At 35.0% G+C, this 23311-nt stretch overlaps 5 protein-coding genes across 27 annotated transcripts; 3 read left to right on the top strand and 2 right to left on the bottom strand.

Moving 5' to 3' along the window:
* Window positions 1-270: 270 nt before the first annotated feature.
* LOC111312432 (bet1-like protein At4g14600) lies at window positions 271-2801 on the top strand. Of its 4 annotated transcripts, none has more exons than XM_089765924.1 (5): window positions 271-459; window positions 541-629; window positions 764-883; window positions 1515-1571; window positions 2066-2354. In XM_089765924.1, the coding sequence occupies exons 3-5, from the start codon at window positions 821-823 to the stop codon at window positions 2300-2302; spliced, it is 357 nt and encodes a 118-aa protein (XP_089622050.1). In that variant the 5' UTR covers window positions 271-459; window positions 541-629; window positions 764-820; the 3' UTR covers window positions 2303-2354. The 4 variants fall into 4 exon arrangements, with proteins under 4 accessions (XP_089622050.1, XP_089622041.1, XP_022768397.1 ...); XM_089765915.1 differs by having other exon boundaries at window positions 282-459; window positions 760-883; XM_022912662.2 differs by lacking the exon at window positions 2066-2354 and adding an exon at window positions 2361-2801 and having other exon boundaries at window positions 320-459; window positions 760-883.
* A 761-nt stretch (window positions 2802-3562) lies between these two features.
* On the bottom strand, window positions 3563-7134 carry PEPKR2 (phosphoenolpyruvate carboxylase-related kinase 2). Of its 2 annotated transcripts, none has more exons than XM_022912661.2 (4): window positions 6962-7134; window positions 5721-6603; window positions 4559-4855; window positions 3563-4193 (listed from the first exon to the last, which is right to left on the bottom strand). In XM_022912661.2, exons 2-4 carry the CDS (start codon window positions 6469-6471, stop codon window positions 3835-3837), a joined length of 1407 nt encoding a protein of 468 aa, XP_022768396.1. In that variant the 5' UTR covers window positions 6472-6603; window positions 6962-7134; the 3' UTR covers window positions 3563-3834. The 2 variants fall into 2 exon arrangements, with proteins under 2 accessions (XP_022768396.1, XP_089622032.1); XM_089765906.1 differs by having other exon boundaries at window positions 5895-6603.
* A 2182-nt stretch (window positions 7135-9316) lies between these two features.
* On the top strand, window positions 9317-13595 carry LOC111312429 (phosphoribosylaminoimidazole-succinocarboxamide synthase, chloroplastic-like). Of its 8 annotated transcripts, none has more exons than XR_016345163.1 (12): window positions 9318-9730; window positions 9880-9981; window positions 10067-10196; window positions 10739-10831; window positions 10912-11000; window positions 11264-11344; window positions 11939-12028; window positions 12197-12286; window positions 12458-12508; window positions 12601-12647; window positions 13084-13322; window positions 13398-13595. XR_016345163.1 is itself a non-coding variant. In XM_022912655.2 (12 exons), the coding sequence occupies exons 1-12, from the start codon at window positions 9410-9412 to the stop codon at window positions 13455-13457; spliced, it is 1212 nt and encodes a 403-aa protein (XP_022768390.2). In that variant the 5' UTR covers window positions 9322-9409; the 3' UTR covers window positions 13458-13595. The 8 variants fall into 8 exon arrangements, 4 of the variants coding, with proteins under 4 accessions (XP_089621944.1, XP_022768393.2, XP_022768391.2 ...); XR_002692868.2 differs by having other exon boundaries at window positions 9319-9730; window positions 13204-13322; XM_022912655.2 differs by having other exon boundaries at window positions 9322-9730; window positions 13265-13322.
* Window positions 13596-13796: 201 nt separating this feature from the next.
* Window positions 13797-16319, bottom strand: LOC111312427 (Tetratricopeptide repeat (TPR)-like superfamily protein). 3 transcript variants are annotated; one of them, XR_016345143.1, is made up of 3 exons: window positions 16008-16319; window positions 14210-15748; window positions 13797-13844 (listed from the first exon to the last, which is right to left on the bottom strand). XR_016345143.1 is itself a non-coding variant. In XM_022912650.2 (2 exons), exons 1-2 carry the CDS (start codon window positions 16317-16319, stop codon window positions 14471-14473), a joined length of 1590 nt encoding a protein of 529 aa, XP_022768385.2. In that variant the 3' UTR covers window positions 14098-14470. The 3 variants fall into 3 exon arrangements, 1 of the variants encoding a protein (XP_022768385.2); XR_016345141.1 differs by having other exon boundaries at window positions 13802-13863; XM_022912650.2 differs by lacking the exon at window positions 13797-13844 and having other exon boundaries at window positions 14098-15748.
* Window positions 16320-16487: 168 nt separating this feature from the next.
* ATJ1 (DNAJ heat shock family protein) lies at window positions 16488-23155 on the top strand. 10 transcript variants are annotated; one of them, XM_089765784.1, is made up of 20 exons: window positions 16488-16646; window positions 16774-16879; window positions 16984-17073; window positions 17169-17254; window positions 17380-17463; window positions 17623-17661; window positions 17869-18015; window positions 18102-18143; window positions 18231-18318; window positions 18609-18673; window positions 18795-18857; window positions 18935-19007; window positions 19350-19441; window positions 19741-19812; window positions 20139-20195; window positions 20741-20789; window positions 20910-20979; window positions 22215-22304; window positions 22411-22465; window positions 22693-23155. In XM_089765784.1, exons 1-20 carry the CDS (start codon window positions 16620-16622, stop codon window positions 22771-22773), a joined length of 1476 nt encoding a protein of 491 aa, XP_089621910.1. In that variant the 5' UTR covers window positions 16488-16619; the 3' UTR covers window positions 22774-23155. The 10 variants fall into 10 exon arrangements, with proteins under 10 accessions (XP_089621910.1, XP_089621904.1, XP_089621918.1 ...); XM_089765778.1 differs by having other exon boundaries at window positions 16505-16646; window positions 17163-17254; window positions 17872-18015; XM_089765792.1 differs by having other exon boundaries at window positions 16505-16646; window positions 17163-17254; window positions 22748-23155.
* Window positions 23156-23311: the final 156 nt, after the last annotated feature.

Below are 23311 nucleotides of genomic sequence, written 5' to 3'. Positions count from 1 at the left end.
TATATATTAAATGAATAATATTGATTATTATTAATTTTATAAATTATTTTATTTCAAAAATAAAAATTTATCATTTTTTAAATAAAAATTAAATTACTTTCAAAACACTAATAAAAATTAGATTATTTTTTATAATAATTTAATTATTTTTTATGATTCAAAAATATTTTTATGTTAGACCACGAAAGTTTATTAAATATATTGATTTAATAGTCAAAATTATTATGAATTTTAGAGTGATAATCGGGTATACTAAATATTACCTTAATTATAACAGGTAGTAAAAAAAAAAAGGCCAGTTGGAGAAGAAAAATGTAGAAATTTCCAGCGCCGCACGATTATAAACCAACGGTTGATCTCTCTCTCAACTGCGTCATCAATTTAAAAAAAAATACATCGGGAGAAATAAAACTGGATTACGACACCGTCATTGCTAAGTCGAGAAACTTTCAAAATCAGGCGAGCTATCTCGTCAATTATCTTCTTCCTTTTTTTTTTCTTTCAATCCTAGTTGACTCGGAATTTCTTTGTCTTCTGAAGGCGTTTTTCTCTTCCATTTTGATGGCATCTACTTCGAACCGAACCGGCGGCGGTTCCTTCTACGGCGATGCGGCTCCTTACCGATCAAGGTTTAATTATACTCTTTGTTTATTTTCTTGAAATTCTTTCGATTCATGTAATTTATAGTCAGAGAATCTTGGCTTTCCTTTTCTATTTGTTTGTCCGAGGTAATTTTGATTACTGTTAATCTTGAAATAGGCAGGGTTTAAGCACGAGACCGGTGGCTAGCTCCGATGAAATACAATTGCGGATTGATCCAATGCATGCTGATTTGGACGATGAGATCACCGGTCTCCGTAGCCAAGTTAAACAATTGAGAAATGTAACACTTTATTTATTGATTTATTTTCTAATTTGATATTTTTGATTATTTTATATATATTTTATTTCCTTTTCTATTGGATGAAGTGCATGAATGATATTCAGCTAGTAAAATTCAAAAAGTTCTTGATGATAGCTTGATGCGATTTTTTATCTTTCTTTGTTTGGCTTTAAGGATTTGAGCTAAATTCAGTGTAATTTGTTACCCAGATGAAATCCTGTCATGCATTTGGATAGCTTTCGGTTATTAGTAGATGTCATGTAATCTTATCGATATTGCTTTGGTATATATTTATTTTTTAAGGAAATTGTGAAGTAGACCAATGTAGATACAATTCAAAGGTCATTCTGAAGTGAGAAAAATCAGGCTTGCAATAATCTTCTAATGGTATTTAATATGTTTTTCTTTTCCTGTTGGAGTTTGTCAGTATTTTTTTTCTGTGGAAGGATATCTTGACCCTTACTGCAAAGTTTAGCTTGTGAGTTTTTTTTTTTTTGGGGGGGGGAGGGGGGGAGGGATGGAGGGGGTGACGATACATTTTTCCTTTCTATTAAGGTCTGTAGCTTTAACTGGCTGAATCATGTTTAAAGGTTGTCTTTTTCTTGAGTCTTACCAAAAAATATTGGTGCAGGTTGCTCAAGAGATAGGATCAGAAGCAAAATTTCAGAAGGACTTTTTAGATCAGCTGGTATTTATCACTGCTAAATGCACCCTTTCTTCACATTTAATCTCTTTATTGCATGCTATGTCCTTTCTATGACGTTTTATTGCTTCCATATTAGGAACACCACCTTAGTCTATCATACATATTTGGTGGTTTTACAATAAAATTGCAACAGTCTTGTATAATGAAGTGAAATGGAGGGGGGAAATATAATTTTGAGCTATGGTCCTATGGAAGTGTTGGAAAATAAGCGGAAAAAAAGTTGGGTGATGTGAATTCTTGCGTATCTTCGTTTGTCAATGTAGTTATCATGTTGTTTCTCTATTTTCTAATAGATAGTGATGTGATCTTCATTAGAACTAATTTCCCTGAGAGTTTGTATGGGTAGGAAACATCTTTTCTGTCTCTTCAGTTAATATGTTGTACTATGCAAGCAAGTATTTAAATTTTGATATACCCTGTTATTCCAGAATCCATCCCATCATTCTTTTCCTCAATCTCTTTCTATTTTATGGTAGACAAGGAGGCAAAGTCTGTTAGCCATCAAGTTGGTGGTGGCTAAATGCAAAAACAGAATGCTGATCTTGATAATTAACCCTTTGATGATCTACACAGATTCTCCTCTTCTTCTGATTTCTGCTTGCACATGTCCACTCATGCATGCAAAATCAATTCTATCAGTTTATTGTTTTAATGGTGATTTTCCACTTAAGGTAGCAAGGCATTACTTACATGTAGGTAGTTTTGCTATTTAAATTTGAAAAAAAAAATGCTTTTTCTGCTTTATGAATATGCAATCTCATTTTATGACAGCAAATGACCATGATTAAAGCTCAAGCAGGGGTGAAGAACAACATTAGGAAACTGAACAAGAGCATAATCAAGCATGGCTCAAACCATATTGTTCATGTGGTTCTTTTTGCACTGTTATGCTTCTTTGTTGTCTACACTTGGTCCAAATTGTCTGGAAGATGAAGTTTGTGAGACAGTTGAATACATGTTGATTGGCAATTAAAAATGGTGCCTAAATGCTGCTGACAGTTTCAGTAAAGGTGGTTGTGTAAAGCTTTCTTCATGACACCGTCAATTGTTCTTGACTTTGAAAAATATTGGTTCTAAGTTTTTCTTATGCTGCAGTGAGAACTCTAGTTCTATCCTCCCCTAGTTATGCCTTTTGTACTTAATGGAATGAGATGATAAATTTCAACGTAAATTTCCTATTAGAAAAAAAAGTACTGGTATTTATTGATTTGACTTCTAAGTTTTAACATTTTAGTGGCTTTAGTTGGTTGGTTAAATTTTGATATTTTTAACTTGGAGATTTCAAGTTCAGATTTTGGTGATAGAAGATGAGATTTATGAGATAGACAAGGGGTTCTTTATGTAAGGTTTAGCAGGCTTTTAAATTGGCATCTTGTTTCGTTTGGTCAATTGCTGATTCTCACTTTGTCGAAGATGGCTGCCAATTCTGACAAGGTTCCGTCTTGTCCAATTTGTCATTTTTGTATAGCATTTTGGATATTTGAGGCATGGCCTATGGGGTTAGGTTTTATGTTTTTATCCCCGTCATGGTTGCCAGTCTGGGGCATATAAACATATTATTAACCTTGGCAAATACATCGATTCATGTAACGATTCTTAAAGTTTTGAAATAAAAATCTCATGGTTTGAAGTAAAAATTCTAACACGTTAATTTTTTTTTTTAACTTTTCAGATTGTAACTTTTTATGTAAATCTTTTTTTTTTTAATTTTTAAATTGCAACTTTTTATGCATCAAAATACCTGTTGGTTGTCTCGAGAAGACGATAAACAAGACCTGGTTCCTCTATCAAGTATCGATAAGAGCATTCCTCTTTATCCAAATATCGATAAGAGCATTCATGGGGAAATGAATACACCGCTTGCAGAGCTCTCACTCAGTATGACACAGATCTTTACAAGGCTACGCACAATTCTTGAGCGACAACTTACCTATATCATTCCCAGCAACCAAAAACACACCTGTACAACTGGGTAGAAAAAGTGATTTGAAACTTGAGAGGATCTATTTACATCAATTCTGTACATCAATTCTCCCTGGTCACCAGGTTAGAAATATTATTTAGTCAACACTATGGGTTGGAAGACAAAAAGCTTGGCTAGGAGATGACACCATTGTCACCGGATTGATGTTAAGGTCATCCGTAAGCATCATTTGCCCACTGAAAATTGCAACCAGGGCAGGTTAATTCTGAATCCCCAGCTCAAAAAACAGTGGAGATAATCATGTTAGTGGTGTCAACATGATCAGAAGGCTCTACAGAGGTTATTAGCCGTCAGGTTAGATGAACATTGCTGCTCTATAGGTCCTGTGGGACTACAAAGTCTGCTCCTCTTTGGTTCAGAAATCCTGACATGGGAAATTGCCACAGCAAGCACATCCACCACACCATTTTCATCTTGTTCCTCTGACTTGCAGCTTAAACTGTTGGATGTTAAGACTGGCCGTGGACCCTGACTATGAGAACCACCATCTATCCTCAGACTTATCTCGAATTTAGGAGAACTGGTTATTTGGCCAGAAGGTCCTACATGATTCTTTGACTTGGATTTGATGGATAATGTCTTTAATGTGCGCTCAGTGTAAAATAATATCCATGGATGCCCTGAAATTACACGATTTGAATGTCAGCAAGTAAAGTCTAATGATTAAACACCATAGAGGTAACCCTATTCAAGTCCTACGATATATTTCTAATCAAATAACAGATTGATTCGGAAAAATAAATATACATAGTCCGCATAAATTGAAAAGAAGCAAACATAATGAGTGGCAGAAGCAATCCTTAGAATGCAAAACGATGAAAAATATATTGAATCACCTTTATGGTGGCTCAATAGTCAACACTTTAATATATAATTAGCAAAGTTACATGATTCATTGATGAATGCAAGGCTAATTAACAAACTTCTAGTGAATATGTATTATTTAATTATTTTAGGATTTTAGAAAGAGAAAGTGGGGGCTTACTTAGTACTTCATCAGCAGTTATTCGTGATGAAACATCCCTTGTCAGCATTCTTGCCAACAGATTGCGTGCAGGTTTAGATACAGACTCCCATATCCCTGAGTGAAACTCGAGCTTTACATTCTTGATGGCCTCAAATACTGCCTTCAAGGAGTCTCCTTGAAATGGAAGAACGCCAACCAAAAGTGCATGTAGGAGCACACCAGCGCTCCATATATCGACCTTCTCAGAATAATTTCCCAATAAAACCTCAGGGGCAACATAAGCCGGACTTCCAGCCAAACCAGACAAAGTCTGACCTGTAGTAATTAGTAATTGTATCACTCAGAAGTGTTAGGCACAGCTTAAAAAGGAGACAAGCAAATACTAAGCAGAACTTTCCCAAGGCAATATGCTAGAGTCTTTTAGCATATGATCAAATCCACTTATGCATAAGAATGATCAAGGGTGAAGAAATAGCTAAAATGTAAAACCTTTATAATTAACAATTTAGAACACAAGAACATTGAAACTAAAATCAAATAGAACTAGTCTGTGTGACTTGAAGTCCAAGGACAATAATTTATATGCCCCAGTAAATGTATATTTTCAAACTTTTAGCAATTATGATATAATTTAGTTTAACAAATGGTGTGGTTGAACAGGCTAAAACCAGGCCACAGTCCCTCATATGCTCCCAGGTAGATATCAACACTCCTCAATAGATAGTCATAATACTGATAGTCGTAGGCATCTTTAATGTAAATTTAAGCACCCTAAAAGATAACATTTTGTTACTCCTTTTTTTCAGTAAATTCTCTTGTTCCTGCCACCAACCAAGACATGGCCATAGAAAGGAAAAAATGTAATGTTGCAGGCAATATAACAATCGAGGTTATCTTCATCAATAAGCAGACAGGAAGATGTCTTCTTGTCTCTTATTTCTCCCTCTCCCTCTCCCTCTCCCTCTCCCTCTTCCTTCATCCATATTTTTGACTGGCATTTTGCAGCCAATCTCAAAATAAAGATGTTGCCATACTTGGTAAATATTAAGAGCATACAAACTAAACTCTACATCTCCAAACATTTGAATATTGTGTTTAAAGAAAATAAACAAAGGAAGAATTTAAAAGAATCAATAAAAAGTAAAGGTAATACTCTTCAATGCAAGTGCTAGATATTCACCATTAGAAATTCTCATGGCAAGACCAAAATCTGCCAGCTTTATCTTTCCTGAAGTTGTGAGAAGAATATTCTCTGGCTTTATATCTCTATGCACAACTCCCATCTCATGACAGTACTTAACGACTAACATCACATCCTTAAAAATATTAGCAGCACGTTGCTCTGAATACTGACCTTCTGCCATTTGGTCAACCAACCGACCTCCAGAGCACAACTCCATTACAAGATGAAAGCAGTCCAGCTCCTCATACACTGCGTGTAAAGTCACAACCCCAGGATGACCGGATAAATGCTGCATTATCTCTACCTCTCTATGAACCGTCTCCTCTCCCTTATGCAAGGTTTTGCACGCAAACTCTACTCCACTAGTCCTAGATCTACACAACCAAACCGACCCAAATTTCCCCTGCCCAATGGTGTCACCTTTAACATAATCATCCTCAATCTTTTTCTTCCTTCCAATTCGTGTAATTACCTCAATGCACCCTATCTTCCTCTTAAGACCTCTTCCTGGAGGAACCAAAGACGATGCACCACAAGGTGGGGCAGTAGCAATGCCGGCGAGTCTACTTTTCCACGAACCAACAGGAGGCGCATCCACATCTTCTTTGCACCTCTTTTTTATCCTCGCATAATCTTCTAACGAATAATGACACCTAATATTAGATGATCTGGGATCACAAGTGGATGCAAAATTGTTGGTTACCTCCGGAGATGCATCCGTTTCACTTCCTTTCCTCTTCTTTCTCATCAAGTCAAGTATCAATTCAAACAAACTTATCTCCACTAGAACTTAGATACATTTAAGTTTCAGAAAAATTACAGATGAAATGATCAACAAAAATATCCAATTTTATTGCCCAAGCTCTTCTGCTTTCCTTTCCTGCAAATCAAAAATAAAAAAGAAACGATGGTCAAAATCAGTTCAAAAACAAAGGAAAATAAAGAAAAATGCAAATAAAAAAAATTTGATTCACTAAAACACAAAATGTAATGAACCCACAATTATGTGAAGGTATTTCAAAGATCATATTTAATAAAAACCGGAAATTTTATTTAAAAAAAAAAAAAAGAAAATCAAGATAAAGAATCGATCCTGTTTGCTTTTTTCATGGATTCTCCTGGGGACCAGACAGAACCTAGATCAAAATCTTAACTTTATTCTATCATTATTCAAAAATTTCAATCTAATGGTAAAAATTAAACCAAAAAAAAAAAGAATTTCAAGACAAAGAACAAACCTTTAAACACAGCCAAAGATCCCCAGATTCCAACAAAAGGGAGACCTCCGTTGAGAAATAGTTAAAAGAAAAAACAAGAAAGAAGAATCAGCGACATTAGGTGAGTAAATAATGGGAAAAGCCGGGGAGAGAAATTTGGAGCATCAAATCGGAAAACCTAGAAATTTCCGGACTCAGATTTGGGGTGATTTTTATTTTATATATACTAACGTAAAATAAATTATTTCTTTTCTTTTCTTTTTAAAATATAAAATTATTACCTGGCTTTTGAACTTTGAAGAGATTGGAGACGTGTCCAGTTCTTATACGCTAGCTTTTCCTAATCCGGATCTTACTCGGGTGCCCTGTTTTTTATGGGGTTATTTACTTTCGGTGCGGCTGTACGAAGGCAGCTGATGTGGTCATTCCTAGACCGTCTGATGAGTTTACTTGGCTTCGAGATTGGCGGCTTTTGTTTCGTTGACGGACATGACGTGACATGATTGGCTGAGAAGCATGTGCGGGTCCTAAGACGTGGACGTAGATATTTTGGTTCCAGTCGTGCTGCCGTTTGGTTTGGACATGTTTTTGTACGGATTGCGTACCCGTGGAAGATTCGTAACACTTTTTGTTACATTTGTGTGAGTATTTTTTTTTAAGTGAGAAGTTATTTCCTTAAGTTTATATTTGTTATAATAATTTATTTAATTTTTTATTATTAATTGATATCATTTGTGATATCAATCCATTTAGATTTTCTATATTATATATATAGACCAGAAATAAGAACATCCATGGGTGAAAAAAATTACCTATACTATTGTACAAGCTGCTTTAAATTTCCAAAGAATTTTGTGAATGAGCTTAAATTTGGTAGGGGCTTGCGAGTGCTAGGAATAGAATTCATTGGTTATGTTAGAACTCTCTTTGTTGCCGTAAATTGGATGGCGGTTTCAGTTCACAATTGTCTTTTTCTAGCTAAAAAATGCTGGCGCCTGGTGCAACAAGAAAATAAATTATGGCCTCATGTCCTGAAAGCTAGATACTTTAGTGAGAGGTCGTTGATAGAGGTGGAGAGTTGGTAGATGTGTGGTAACATAGATGGTTGAATAAACCATGCACCTAATTATATACCTGTAATTCGAGATGATGTTCTGGTGTTCCCATCCTTTGGGAGTGGCAAACTTAATTGATCATATCTTTGCCTTTAAGCCGGAGAAGTGTTCAAGATAGAGTGATCTGCAATGAGTCCATGTCAGGAGTATTGTTAATGAAAAATCTGCATATTTTATGGCAAGGAAATATTTGGGGAGGGATAATATTGCAGCTGCGGAACTACGTTCTCCTTTATGGATGGAGACTGGCGTGGTCTGCTGGCCGGGGGTGCTTCCATTTTTGTTGAACTATTTTGTGTGGAGGCTTCTACGGGGCATTATTTCTACTAGAGATGGTCTGCACCAGAGAGGGATTCGAGTGGAGAGCTCAGGTTGTGTTTGTGGCTGTTCGACTGAATATTTTTTCATGTTTTCTTTGTGTGTGCATTTTGTGGAGAGTGATTCCACTGTAGCCATAGCCGAAATTACAAAAGAGGAGGGTAAATAATACATATTGGGATGGAGGTGGCATTATCGTGGATATCCAGGACTCAGAGGCCTCTTTGGATGCGTGCCAGTTTGTGTACTCAAAAAGAAATTTAATGAAACATATTATTTATAATATTTTATAAATATATTGTAAAATTTAATGGAGCATATCCCTTACAATTTTTTATAATAAAATTATTTAATTGTAATAAAAAATTATGCGAAGATTTACTTTTTATAAATGGGGGTGGCATTATCGTTGCATTTCGGTTTGTATTAAGAATAATCTTTCATATGATAGATATGGGATTGTATTTACTAGAAAATGTAGTATTGGGTCTTTTATCCGAACTGGGAGTAATGACGAAGAAAATAAAAAAATTAATTTAAAATCGTAATATTCAAATAAGTTTAATTTTTTATTTGATATTAATTAAATTTGTATAATAAATATATATTAAGTTTAAATTAGATAGAAAAATAAAAATTTTAAAAAAATTAAATTGAATTATATATTTTAAATATTTTTAAATTTTTATAAAATAAAAATAATTATTTTATATTTAAATTTATTTAATTTTAAAAAATTATATTAAAATAATATATAAAAATAAAATTTAAAAATCAATGACCTTAATCAAATGAATAGTTTGAATCAATTTGAAGCGAATCATAGGAAAATTCAGTTTAAATTTTAAAAAGTTTATAATTTTATATCACCCTTAGGGACTCTCTTGTCATTTAATTTTTTACCAAAAATACAATGAGAAATGAAAAAGCACCCTATATTCTACGCAACCAACGCACATTTCATTATCTTTGTCTCCAAGAGTCGAGGGTACCCTAAACATCAGACACAAAGCCGTAAGAAAAAGAAGAACTGAAAATGGCTCAGTGTATGAGGGCAACCTTAAACCCTCCCAAGACCCCACTTTACTCCGCCAAAAACCTTACTCAAAATCCCTTATTCCCATCAATCACTTCATTTGAAGCGAAACGCAAGTCCAGAAAGTACCCCAAAATCTCTCTTTCGGTTATGTCCAGCCAAAACCAAAGCCAACAACGAAATCCTTCTATTGATGCTTTGCTCAACTCTGGTCGCAAAGAAGAAGTTTTTGCCACCATCAAAGACTCAGTTCACAATTGTCTTTCAGAGACTAATCTTCTATCGACGGTTCCTGGTCTCAAATCCAAAACCAGAGGCAAGGTAGAAACAAAGTGTGTGTATTTATTTATTTATTTATACAAATTTGGTTAACATTTGAAAGTTGTGTGCTTTTCTTAGCAAACAAACAAAGGGTGGTGTTAAAAGGATGGGATTTTTTTTTTTTTTTAAATATGGATTTGTTTGTGCAGGTTAGAGATATTTATGATAGTGGGGATTATCTTGTTTTAGTTACAACTGATCGTCAGAGTGCATTTGATAGGATTCTTGCCTCTATTCCCTTCAAGGGCCAGGTTTTTATACGTGCTACCTTGTTGATGGTAAATATTAACAGTAGTAATTGAGATGTAGTATCATTGTTGGAATTTCAAATTTCAGGTTCTTAATGAGACGAGTTTGTGGTGGTTCAATAGAACACAACATATTACTCCAAATGCAGTTTTGTCGGTACCAGATAAAAATGTTACAATTGCTAAGAAATGTTCTGTCTTTCCTGTTGAATTTGTTGGTGAGTATCTTTGATACTCTTACTGTTCATTTTGCCACATGGAGGGTGGTTAATGGGAATTGAATGATTTCACTGTTATAAACTTGTACTGTGAATTTCCTTGGTTACATTTCATGATTAGTAGCTATTCCTGAAGCTTGGATTATGGACCAAGTTCCAATCTATCAATTAAAGCAATCAACGAGTTTTCCTTTGTTCATTAACAGCATGTAAAATAGTGAACGTATTCATAATTTTTAGTTTTATTATATTTAGACGGGGTAATTTCATAAGGTATGGAAGATAACGACTTGTTTAGTTTCGGAATAGATAACCGAATTTCACATGGTCCATTTGCAAAAATTTGTTTCTTGATTTGGTCTTCTATGTAAGTTTAATTGATTTTTTTGTTTTTAAATTTCTGTATCAAATGGGGGTTGAATTGCCATGGTTTCAAAGTGATTTAAGTTTTCCATTTCTGTATGCCAACGTTATCATTTAGGCTTATCGCAGTCATCTTGTTTAAAATCTTCATCTGATCTAAAATTTGGTGCTATATGCAGTTAGAGGGTTTGTGACAGGAAGTACTGATACATCACTGTGGACAGTGTACAATAATGGAGTTCGGAGTTACTGTGGCAATTTACTTCCAAATGGTGAGGTTTCTGTATAGGGTTAATATGCAGTTAGGGTTTTAACTCACTTTCTGTTTAGTGGTTTAATATGTTTGTTATAGGTTTGGTAAAAAATCAAAAGTTAACTGCAAACATACTTACACCAACGACTAAAGCTGAGGATCATGATGTTCCTGTAACTCCAGATGAGGTTGATCTTTTTTCCCCAAATTTAAACTTTGACATGTGTGCACACATGCACACATTCATGCGCATATATAAATTATAAAGAAAAGAACAAGACCCTTCATCTTTCATAATGCTTCAAAGCTTTCTTCTTTGCTCACATCCGCCCCTTCAAACTAGGAAAGGCTAAAAAAGACTGGGGTCCTGTTGGCTAATCTTAGGATAGTGTTGATTGGTCTCTGTTTATCTACAGGATGAGTTATTTCAAGTGGTGCATTCTCCTTGCAGATTATTGAAAAAGGATTGATGACTCGAGCTGACTTTGATGAAGCAAGAGAAAAAGCTTTAAGTTTGTTTGAGTATGGACAGGTGATTAAGATTCTTTTCATAAGCTTCATGTGCTTTCTTGATTTAATTTTTTATGGTGCACATAAGACAATATCAATCAACATACAAAAATTCTTTGAGATGAGATCAAATTATAAATCAGTATGTTAAAACTTAAAATGAACAAGAGGCTTTATATATTAAAGTACACAAGAGAATAAAAAGTAAACAAATATTGAATTGTATTTAGTGCATTGACAACCTGTTGAATGGGATGAAAATATTGCCTTTGGCATTGAGAGTTGCTTCCCGATCTGTTTAAATCCCCTAGTTTTGTTAAAAACCATTTTATTACTACTTCACTGTTTTACGGTGTTAGTAATGCTCTGTCGGTAGTTAAAATGTTCCTATGTGATATGTCAAGCATTGTAGCGTATTTAGAGCAATCCTGGGACTCTCTTTATGTATGTGGGTGTTTGTACTTTCTACAACCAAACACTTTCATCATCAGTTATTAAAACATGATGGATTATTTCTTTTTATATTTTCACCTCTACTGCATGTTGCTTGATGATCTTTACTGTATTGTTTAATGCAACTGACTTTATGATTTCTATGATTTTGTTGAAAATACAGCATGTAGCTTTGGAGCATGGCTTGATTTTGGTAGATACAAAATATGAATTTGGAAAGAGTAGTGATGGTTCAATTCTATTGATTGATGAGGTTAGATGCCATTTTCATGAAAAGATTCCCTGCTCTTATACACACATTACACATGCAAACATGTGCACTCACACAAACACATCTGTGTGTTCATGCATATATAGGCATGAAGAATTCACACAAACTGACAGTAAATGATGGGTTTTGCAACTTGTTTTGTAATTCTAGGTGCATACACCTGACTCGAGTAGATATTGGATTGCTAATTCTTATGAAGAGCGCTTTCAGAAAGGTCTTGAACCTGAAAACATTGACAAGGTATTTAGTGAATAGTTTATTCATATCTGACTTGATGTTTAGGGACAAAAAGGTGGTCTTCCTGCCAGCACACATTTGAAGATTGTTGATTATCATTTTTAAGTTCCTCAGTAGCCATGTGCTGAGAAAATTTTCTGAGTTTTAATAAGTAATTATTTATGGAGTTTATAGGAGTTCTTGAGGTTATGGTTTAGAGATAACTGCAATCCCTATGAAGACAAGGTAAGTCACATTAAGAAGTTAAATTCTATGCTCTTTGATGTCTGTTCATCAGAGGAAATATTGTAAATCTCATTTGATGATGCACTCCTTAGGTCCTTCCTGATGCCCCTGAAGAACTTGTCTGCGAGCTTGCTTGGCGGTATGTTTTCCTTGTTATCATACCTTTTAGTTAGTCACAGAATATATGCTATTAAGAATTTAAAGGGAAAAGCAAAAATGAAACCAATGTCTTATTCACTTCAGATTACGTCTTATTTCTCACATACTATTTCTTAACCATTTCTCTTAATCAATTGTAACACACTGTCATTGTTTTATCAGCTCTTGTGTGTAGTATGTTGTGATGCTAGCCTTTATAAAACATGGCTGTATGGACCTAATTTTACAAGGTTGTAGAATTTGGTAAACAGTTTTTAGTAATGGTAAATTGTTTATAGAGAAAGATGATTATTATGGTTTGGGGTGCGTTTTGGATTGAGATCCTCACAATTACTTTTTTGTCCATTTCTTTTCAATGCATTCATCATGGTTCACATGAGTGTGGTGCAGTCATTAATTGTATTTGTGTATTCTAGACGTGTGAACAGTGATGATAGTTGTATTGAAAGATAACTGAGAGGAGCCAACGTATGTGTTTCAGTCAATGTGTTTTGGCGTACCTTGTGTTGCTTCTTGATGTAGAAACATTTTGACAGTGTTTTATGATTGAAGTGCTTTGAATAATGTCCATTTGCGTTGATGTTAACCTAATGCCAGATACATCTTTTTATACGAGACAATAACAAAATCAAGATTTGAGACGCCATTGACGAAGGTAAGACTCAGCACTATAGATGCCTTTTTGATGTGTTACCATGCAAAGTGACAATTGGATTTTTTGTTCTTGCAGGAGCCAATACATGATCGAATCTCGCAAAATGTTTCATCCGCATTGTTATCTTTGCAGTAGCTCAACAAGATCAAACAAGAGCTCATGGTTTTCCTAGGATGGATTTTATAGTGAAACTTTAAATGAGCATTCAATCATTAATAGAGTTTTAAGTGTTTTTTTCCTGTGATTTCCTTTATGGAGAATAGGCTTTCAGAATCCCAAGGCTTTTGGTAGATGAAAAGGACAAGTTGGATTGCCTCGATTAGCCTTGTGCACTTGTTTTGCCTTTAAATCTATAATTAGTACCACCATTTCAATGGATTCAAAGAAAGATTAAATAAATGTCTGACATATTTGTCTCGGTCTTTAATAATGAATGGATGCATTAATAAATTTAATACATGAATGATGCAGGCCAATGCACCTTATTTTGCTAGTTGTGTTGTCGTAGGCCTTTTTGGTTTCCTGGTAAAGAGGGAGAAATCTGTATTTTCAATGTTTGTTGTCATGAAACAGTAGCACCATTTCATTAGTCTTGTCATGAGATCCAATAATACAAGTTTTGCTCAAACATGCCATATCAACTAAAGCAATCTGTCATTTTAATTTTTCCAGCATTTTCATGTGTCTGATATGTGTATGCGTGAGGAAACGTCAATACTACCAAACTATAAAAAATCATTGGCAGACCATTTAGTTTTGTATCAGTAGATATCGATTGTGATAAATTTCAAATCTACTAGCATTGTATTGTACTCCTTTTGGTTACAAAGTTGCAAATGTAAATAGCAGTTTAACCAAAATAATGGCCAGACATGGTAATTAAATACCTTGTAATTTTATGGCTGCTGTAATGGTTTCAATGCAGAACAAGGCCCTACCGGCATCCATCTAGAGCAGCTATGCAGACCCTTGTGCACTCCATTTTTCTGTTTAAAAGACGATAGAATTTGATTATCATCAAGAATGAACACCTTTACTTCAGATGTAACAACCAGCTGGGCCGAATCAAGGGCAGTTTTTAATCGGGACCATAAGTCATCTTTTTTCCTTTACAATAGAACCTCTTTCATCCCCAAAAACAGCTGAAATTAGGAAGCATTGGTGGCATTAATCCCTGCAGTCAATTTTACTTGCTTGTCGAAAGCTTGAACAAGGGTCGAAATTTCATCATCCATCTCAAGTTTATCAGTATCCATCATTTCAAGGATATCATGAGCTGGTCTCTTAGCCTGAAGGTGGATTCTAAGCAATGATTTATAAATTGGTGAACTTGCAAGACCCATACGCTGAATATCTCTAATAAAGTTGTTTGCCTCTTCCAAATTCCCCTGCTTCTCGAAGTATTCAGCAATGGCCACAAGAATGTGTTGCGATGGTCTCCAATGACAATCTTTTAGCATAGTGAAACCTTTCTTCATAGCATTGATGGCCTTTACCATGTTATTGCTTCTCAACCACCCCTCCGTTAGAATTTCCCACGTCTTGTAATTGGGACACCCACCTTTCTCCAATGAGCGGAGATGCAGTGACTCAGCTTTGTCCACCCATCCATTCCGCATGTATGCACCCAAAAGGACATTAGAGACTCTGATATCATACTTCAGGGAGTTGGACTCCCATTCCATAAACACCCTCTCAGCTTGAAAAAGATCACCTAGCTTAACCAAGCACGACAATATGCACGTATAATTGGCACAAGTCATTCTCCCACCCACTGCTTTACTGGCTTCCCAAAGCCGAAGAACCTCACCCTTATTGTTCAAAGATGTATATTGAGTCATGAGGAACATATAACCCAAGCGCTTACTTGCAGACAGCTTTGATTCTGCAGTTGTGAGGGCAACAACTGCTTTCTCAACAAGACCTGAATTGGTATAAATATTAGCTAACGTAGACATCGTGCTCCACCCCACTTTGACATTCTCATCCCTCAGCATTTCTGCACAAACGGCCTCTGCTTCTGCAACCCCAGATAATTGAGCACAAGCATCCATCCAAAGGTTGTAGGATAGAACATTTTTGCGTATTTTGTTTCGTGTCATTTGCTCAATAACCAGAGGTACTTTTTCATACTTAGATGTCGCCATGTACAGCTTCATCATTTCAGTAAATGGATGGGGGGTGAGGGTCAGCCCCAAAGCAGCCAGTTTACTCATGAAAGACTCGGCTTTTTCAGTGTTCCTTTCTTTTACAAAACCATTGAGAAGAGGGAGACAAGCCGCTTTCTGTGAAGCAGTGTTGGGTAAACGATTGAAATATGCTTCAGCCGCTGTTAAATCACCCGTCTTGATGAGCAATTCCACTTTACAGGCATGATCAGCAGCTGACATCTTTAAACCTTTTTGTGTTTCCTTCCATGTCAAAATCTGTTTTTTTTTTTTTTTCACAAAATAAATTTAGTAATACAAAATTTAATATAAATAAATGGGCAAAAAGAAAAAAAAAACCATTTTCCTAGAAAATCATACACTAATTTTTCCTACCCAGGAAATTCATCTTTATAATTTTTATTTTGTCTTCCCAGAAATTTCTTCCAATTAAATACAAAAATGTACTATTTTTCTTTTTTTTTGCTTTATATTACACTATGAACAAATTCTGAAGATGAAGACAAAAGAAAGGAACCTCGAGGGCCTGATTGTAGCGCCTAGATTTGAGGAGAATGTTGGGAATTAATCGGAGCTCCGAATTGTCAACCTTATGACCCGAATCCACCCAATTTTGAAGCACCCTGGTTGCACTTGCCGTTGGTGATTTCAGCCTCAAAATTCTCCTCTTTAAACTTTCCTTGCTACTAGCAGAAGCAGTTTTTACACGGGGCCTCTCCACCGCGAAATTCGGGGACTCAACAGAACTTATCAGCCTCCGCCATGTGCCGATCGCAAGCTTATTGCCTCCATTGCGTTTGAGATTACAGAAAATCGAGTGATTCGCCATGGACAAAAAGAAAAAATCTGCCTCTGCTCTCAAAGATCCCTAAGCGCTTAAGAGTTGAGAGAGAAGGCTGAGAAAGAAGTGAACGGTTTGCCACGTGGATCACTTAGTATTAAACGCTGCCGTTCAATGGGCTAAAACCTACAATGTGAAAAGTAAAAGCCCTTAAACCCCTCTCTTGCATAAAACACTGAACTTTCCAGTTGTAATAATTCACATTTCCATATCTCAACAAATTTTCTCTTTTTTTTTTTTTCCCCTTTAAATATCCTTCAAATTTGGTTCAAGGGTTAGTTCTCTAAAATGGGAAGATTCAACTGGCTAAGGCTAGTAAGTGCCCTCAACCCAAATTTATCTTAACCAATTTTTTTGAATTCAATTTAATTTGAAGAATAATTCTTGTTTTTTTTTTTTTACTATTTGTTGATGATTTTCCTTGCCTAATTTTGACTTGTAGTGTCGACGACATTGGGTTTCAATCATGCCTGTGGAATCGGCGATTGATGGAGGCAATGGGGTTAGGAAATTTTCTACATTATTCCAATCGTTGAATCGTGAAAGAGGTAATGCTCGTTTCTTCTAAAACCGATGAGTACCTTAATTTTTAAATGCACATTTCTAATTAGCTAATAGTAATAAATTATCTCTCTATTTTATTTGGAATAAGCTTTGCACAGTTCCAGTTTTGGTATTGGGAAACCTTTTGATTTCACAGCCACTGGAATGCCACCGAGAGAGCGTTATTTCCATGCAACAGGTTTTTTTTTTTAATTTATTTTTTAACTTGAAGATTTTCAATTTTTTGGTTATGAATTCAAGTTTTCTTAAGTTAATGCATATTTCTAGGGTCAGGCTGCTCTGCTAAACAAGATTACTATGAAATTCTTGGATTGCCAGAAAATGCTACTCGAGAGGAGATTAAAAGGGCGTATCATGCAGTGAGTAGATAGATGTTGGCATTTGCTCTATCCAAAATAAATTCTTGACTTAATTTTATTGATTAATATATAGAAAATAGAAACCATTTGAGGAATTGTTTTTATGGTTATTTTTGGTTATGTAGCTTGCCAAGAAGTACCATCCTGATGCAAATAAGAATAATCCTTCTGCAAAGAGGAAGTTTCAAGAGATAAGAGATGCCTATGAGGTTTGTAGTTTTGTTGTTGTTGATTAATCTCAAATTTTTATCCTTCCCAATGACAGAATAAATTCCCAATGACAGAATAAATACAAAAGTCTAATCTTGGACATTTTTTCAAATCTTGTTAAAAATTTTCCATTCATCCTTTTGTTCTTGTCATTGTAGACTTTGCTAGATTCGGAAAAGAGGAGAGAATATGACAGGGTAATGATACTCTCCCCCTCCCCTTTTCCTGGTTTGTTGTTGTTGCCTTTTTTTGCCTCTACAAATGAAACTCTGGCACAGTTTTGTTACTATTGGTGCTTAGGAAAATGTTGCCACCAAGTCTTATTCAGATGGGGCTTTTGAATTATCTGCAATTTAATGTTTGTGGTTTCTAAATTAATTGAATTGCTGTGAATCTTTTCGAAGAAGATGCATGCTAGAAGTTCAGAAAACATGGAATATGGTGCAAATGATGCTGAAGGGTTTAGATTCTACGATACAAGTGGTGCACAAGGGTTTAGATATACTTATCAAACAGGCTTCTCTGATTCATTCTCTAAGATATTTTCTGAGGTATTCATTGTTCCCTCTTTTTATTCTTGTGTTCATGGAATAGGTTGTCATGATTTTTAAAATGCTGAAAACTTCTTGTGTTGCAGATATTCCAAGACGAAATGGATCAATTTGCACCAGATATCCAGGTCAACAAATTTTCTCTCCTGAATTTTTCTACTAGCTTCATACTTTGGATTTTCAAGTTAAAATATGTTCAGTTTGGGATTTTTTAGACAGAGCTGTTACTCTCTTTTTCTGAAGCTGCTAAAGGATGCACAAAGGATCTATGTTTTGATGCATTTGTTCCTTGCGATTCTTGTGGTAAGTATAGCTAAAAGTTCATTGGAATCATGTTGCATTCAAGAATCATTAAAGCACAAATGTAGTCCTCTACGTGCATTAATCCTTCTGCTTCTCAATTTATGTTTGTTCAAAATTTGGTATGCATTCTCGTTACTGTTAGAAATCAAGTTTTGCTTAATTTGTTGCAAATATTTTCCAGCATCTTGTTGAATGTATTTCTCTACTCTTTCCATTTGTTTGAAGGATGGATTCCTTTCCTCTTTATAGATGATATAGTTTTCTCACGCCTTGTTTATTGCTTAATGCAGACGGGCGTGGCTATCCACCTAATGCCAAAGTGAAAGTTTGTCCAACTTGCAGAGGCACAGGGACGGTGAGTTTTTTGATGATCTATTTTTATGGTGATTAATATATAAATCGTTACAATAGGGTTTACTTTCTGAAGATAATACATGTTACCTTCTATTTATTATACTGTATTAACTCGTAGCCAGGTTACAATTCCTCCTTTTACATCAACATGCAACACTTGTAAAGGATCAGGACGAATAATCAAGGTCTGATGCCATTTTCAGCAAACCCCATTCTTCTTTGACTTATGTCATGTTAACATGGTTTTACACTTATGATCCAGGAATACTGTATGTCATGCCAAGGATCAGGGGTTGTTGAAGGTGTCAAGGAAGTTAAAGTTACATTACCTGCAGGTAGATATTAGATGCTTGTCTTTGATGAAACATTTTTTCAAGTTCAGATGTTCGAGAGGTAGGTTTGATTGTTAGCAGTTCATATAAAGAAGGTGGTTGCCCATGGATTTCTTATACGGTTTAGCATATAGCTTTGAGTGTTCAATGCTTCTTAAGTAATACAGTTTTTGTTAATTAACCCATCTCTATGACAAGTACTACCTTTGGTTTCTGCATCTTGCATGGATATAACCTTTGTTTGCATAAGTGGTCTACCTTTACTGTCACAAAAATATATGTTGCTTAAGATAGTAGCATTAAGTTTGTTGATTTTGGTTGTTATTCTTCTAAAAAATGGATAAGGTGTGGATTCTGGAGATACAATACGTGTACCAGAAGCTGGTAATATTAGGCGACAAGGAAGTCAACCTGGTAACTTGTTTATTAGAATAAAGGTGCAGTTCCTTCTATTTCCTAATCTTTGTGAAGCTCACTTAAGGGCTAGTTGCTTAAAGTTGATTACGTGCAAGTGTAGATTCATATGTGCATTTCATAATTTATGGTCATCGGATTTATGGCTCTACTTGTCATTTGAGCTGGCATACATGCTACACATTTGAAACTAGCATATGACGAGTTTTAAACTTGATTTGAGGACATCAAATAGGCTAGTAGATAAGTAAATATCTAATTACTATTTGATGGTTAAGATATACATCGTCCTTGCTTTCTGAACTTTGCTTTTATAATTTAGGTGGCAGATGATCCTGTCTTTGCAAGAGATGGTGCAGATGTTTATGTCAACTCTAATATTAGCTTTACTCAAGTAAGAATTTGTGCTTGTTTGTGCACCATCTGGCTAGATCAGATGTGATATTTCACCCACATTCAAAACATTTGATGTAGAACTCTTATTTTTCTCTACACTTCTATATGTTCTTTGTTTCCTGATGTCGTTTGTTTCACCTTGATCTTTTTATATGCTTATACTATATTATCTCTTATTATTAGTGAAGACGTCTCAGTTGATTTCTAAGTGTGTGCATAGTTGCTGCCTTTTTCAACTAAATTTTATGTTGTCAAACAATTTTATAGATTTGCAAACAGAATCCAAATAATTCTACTTATAATTGATGTTTGCTTTTCTTACAGGCAATTCTTGGTGGTAAAGTTGAGGTGCCTACACTGTCAGGGATGATTCAAGTGAAAGTAATACTTTTGGTTTTATGCTACTCTTTTATTTGTTTGTGCATTACACTTTGGTAAGAATTACCGAAAGGCAAAAGAAAATATTTATGTAAATTTTCTAGTATTAGAGGAGGTAGTCCAGATATGAAAAATTAAGTACTGAATCTTTAAATATCATTGGACATGAGCCTCAGTTTTATCATGATTTGGACTGTTAATTTTTAACAATCCACATGCATCAATGTATTCAACATTAACCATTTTGTGTTTTGGACATGTGAAACGTAGGCCTATTTGTGCACCAATTAGGAGAAATGAGCTTCTATATTTAGGAGAGACCAAAACTTCTAGAGGTAGACTATTAAAGATGTGGATGCAAGTAATAAGAAATGATATGAGGGCTAAGGAAGTAGATGAAAGGATTGTTGTTGATAGAAATGAGTGGTGCAAGAAGATTCAAAATTACGACCTAACATGATTCCTTTTTTGGCCTTTTATATGACTGACCCCAAAGTTATGAGATATAAGGCTTAGTTTTTTGTTGTTGTTGTTGTTGTCGTTGTCAGATACCAGAAGGATGTCAACATGGACAACTTCTTGTTCTAAGAGGCAAAGGTATGTTTAATCATTCTTCCCTACTGTCCCACATCCTCTCCCTGTTTCTTTGTGCTGCTTGAATTTATTCTCTTGTGCGGTTACCTGCCATAAATGTGCTTTCTTTTTGAGTTTCTGCAGGACTGCCAAAGCATGGTTTTCTAGTATATCATGGAGATCAATATGTCTGTTTCCGTGTTAATTTGCCCACGTAAGCTTCCTTTATTTTATTCCAGTTTATATTATTGGTTGGGTTATTTCTACATTTACGACTGATGATATGAAGATATATATAGATGTGTTTGGAGAGCAATGCACCAAAGATATTTCATTTCTTTGAAGTATACATAGTTGTCTTCCTGTTTGAAGTGAGGTCTGGCCATTAGAAAAATTATCGTGATGCTTATTAAGAGGAATTCTTCCTCAAATTTGTGCCCTGGTGATACTTCTTGCAAAGTTCACTTCTTTTTTTTTTTTTTTTTTTTCTCTCCTTTAATGTGAGGTGAAGTGGTTAATCAGCTAACACTTTTTTAATTCACTTTACTAGTTCATCAAAATATAAACTGAAAGCTAAGCATACTATACCAGTCAATGTGCATTTGGGGGAATCATGTTGCCTTGAAAATGCTCAACCTTATTATTTTTTAACTTTGCTGATATCGGGCATTTCTGCTGCATGGAAATGGAAACTTTCATCATGGTTGTCAAATATAAGTACTCAGTTTCGAGATTACCTGTTACTTTAGTGATCATAAGATGTTTTACTTTCAACTTACAAGTCATAGCTAGCAAGGTTTTTCAATAAAATGCTAAGTGATCCTTAAATGGTTTAGATACATGAGTGCTTGCTATATCCAAGTATCAGACTTTATGAGCTGGAAGAATCGAAGTTCAAACATGGCAGCCCTTTGTTCCATCTGGGTCATTAATATTTGTAAACTATAGCCTCTGTTCTAACCCCTATGTCAATTGTGGTTGATGATTTGGTAACCGCTATCATTCGTGTCTTGTCAGTCCAAAGATGTCACAGCATTCTGTTACATGAGTTGTTATTTTGCTGTTTTGAAATGTGAGTGTTCCTCATCTGAGCTTATTGTTGATACTGTATGGAAACTTTCTTTTGCCAGAACTGAGGTTATCTTTTATGTATCTTACATTTTGTTTGGTAGGAAGGAAAGAAAGAAAGGGGACAGGAAGAAAAAAGTTTTAATCTAATGGTTGAGCTACATCACTTGTGCTATTTTGTAGAAACCATTAGCTTAAAGCATTTTCCTTCCTACTAATAGAGCCTTAGACAAACATACTAATGTGAAAATGTTGGAAGGAATTATTGTGATTATTACTTTTGAAGCCCGAGTTCTGTGCAATTTAGACTCTATGAAAAACCACATTTCCTAATTTTTTTATTCTGTCATACTTTTTTTCCTTCCTACCCCCCCTCTTCAGTGCGATAAATGACCGGCAACGTGCTATTTTAGAAGAACTTGCAAAGGAGGAATTTGATAATGAAAATGACAGCACTATTGAAGGCAGTTGGTAAGTATACATAACAATAAGGCTTGTTATCTGATAATTCCAGTTATTTCAAAACTCATTTACATCATTATTTTGATGAGTTCAGATTTTGACACATTTGTTCTAGGCATAATACAATTATTTGCATGATCTCAGCTGTTTGGCATCAACATGTACCAAAGGTGATAGCTGATCTTATCATTGAGAATGTCATCATGTTCCTGATTTACATTTCTTCAGAAAATGGTTTAGCTTATCTTCTGAGTAGATTTTAGATTAGCTTTGGTTCAGACTTCTGAGCATTTGGTTTGAATTAAATACATTTGCAATTTCTCTAGCATGCATTAGTTACCTGAATTTTCACTGGGTAATGTTGGGTCCTTCAGTAACTATTCTTATTGTAATGAAGACCCTGAAATGGACAACAGGCTTTATCAGCAGCTATCTACTGGTTGAACTTACAGGTGGGAGACAATTCTTGAGCATGTGATGGGTCCCAAGTTTTTGATTGAGTTTTCTCTACTCTTGCTAATCCTGCTCGTCCTGAATAAGACGATAGGCTAAACTGACACAAGGCAACGAAGATACGCATACCAATGGAGGATATAGGAAATGGGTTCCCCCTTTTTCGGGAGGGCTCGTTCTATTTTTAGACGGTTCAATTCTCTTAACAGTAGTTTCATGATTCATCTGGTTACTAATTATAGGGGAATCAAAAGAATGCGTCCTTTTTTCTCACTTTTTGGTCTTGTTATAGTGCTCTTGTTTGCACAAAGTATTTGTTGTATAGCACTTGCTTTTCAACCATACAATAAATGGCAGGCCCAAAAATATATATATATACAATAAATGAAAGGGTACATTCATTTTACTTGTTGTATAACTTGTATCCTTGTTCTTTTTGCTTCATTTCTTCAAGATGTATAGCAATGCGGCGCATGCATTGTTTAATTATAAGACTTTGAGGAACTACCAAGTCTATTTTCATATTATTACACAGTTTTTTTTCTTATTATTATTTCATTATT

Source organism: Durio zibethinus, chromosome 1, assembly GCF_047325235.1.
Source record: "Durio zibethinus cultivar Kanyao isolate XHJ-2024 chromosome 1, ASM4732523v1, whole genome shotgun sequence".
Taxonomy (NCBI): Eukaryota; Viridiplantae; Streptophyta; class Magnoliopsida; order Malvales; family Malvaceae; genus Durio; species Durio zibethinus.
This window is presented reverse-complemented; position numbering and strand designations above follow the sequence as displayed.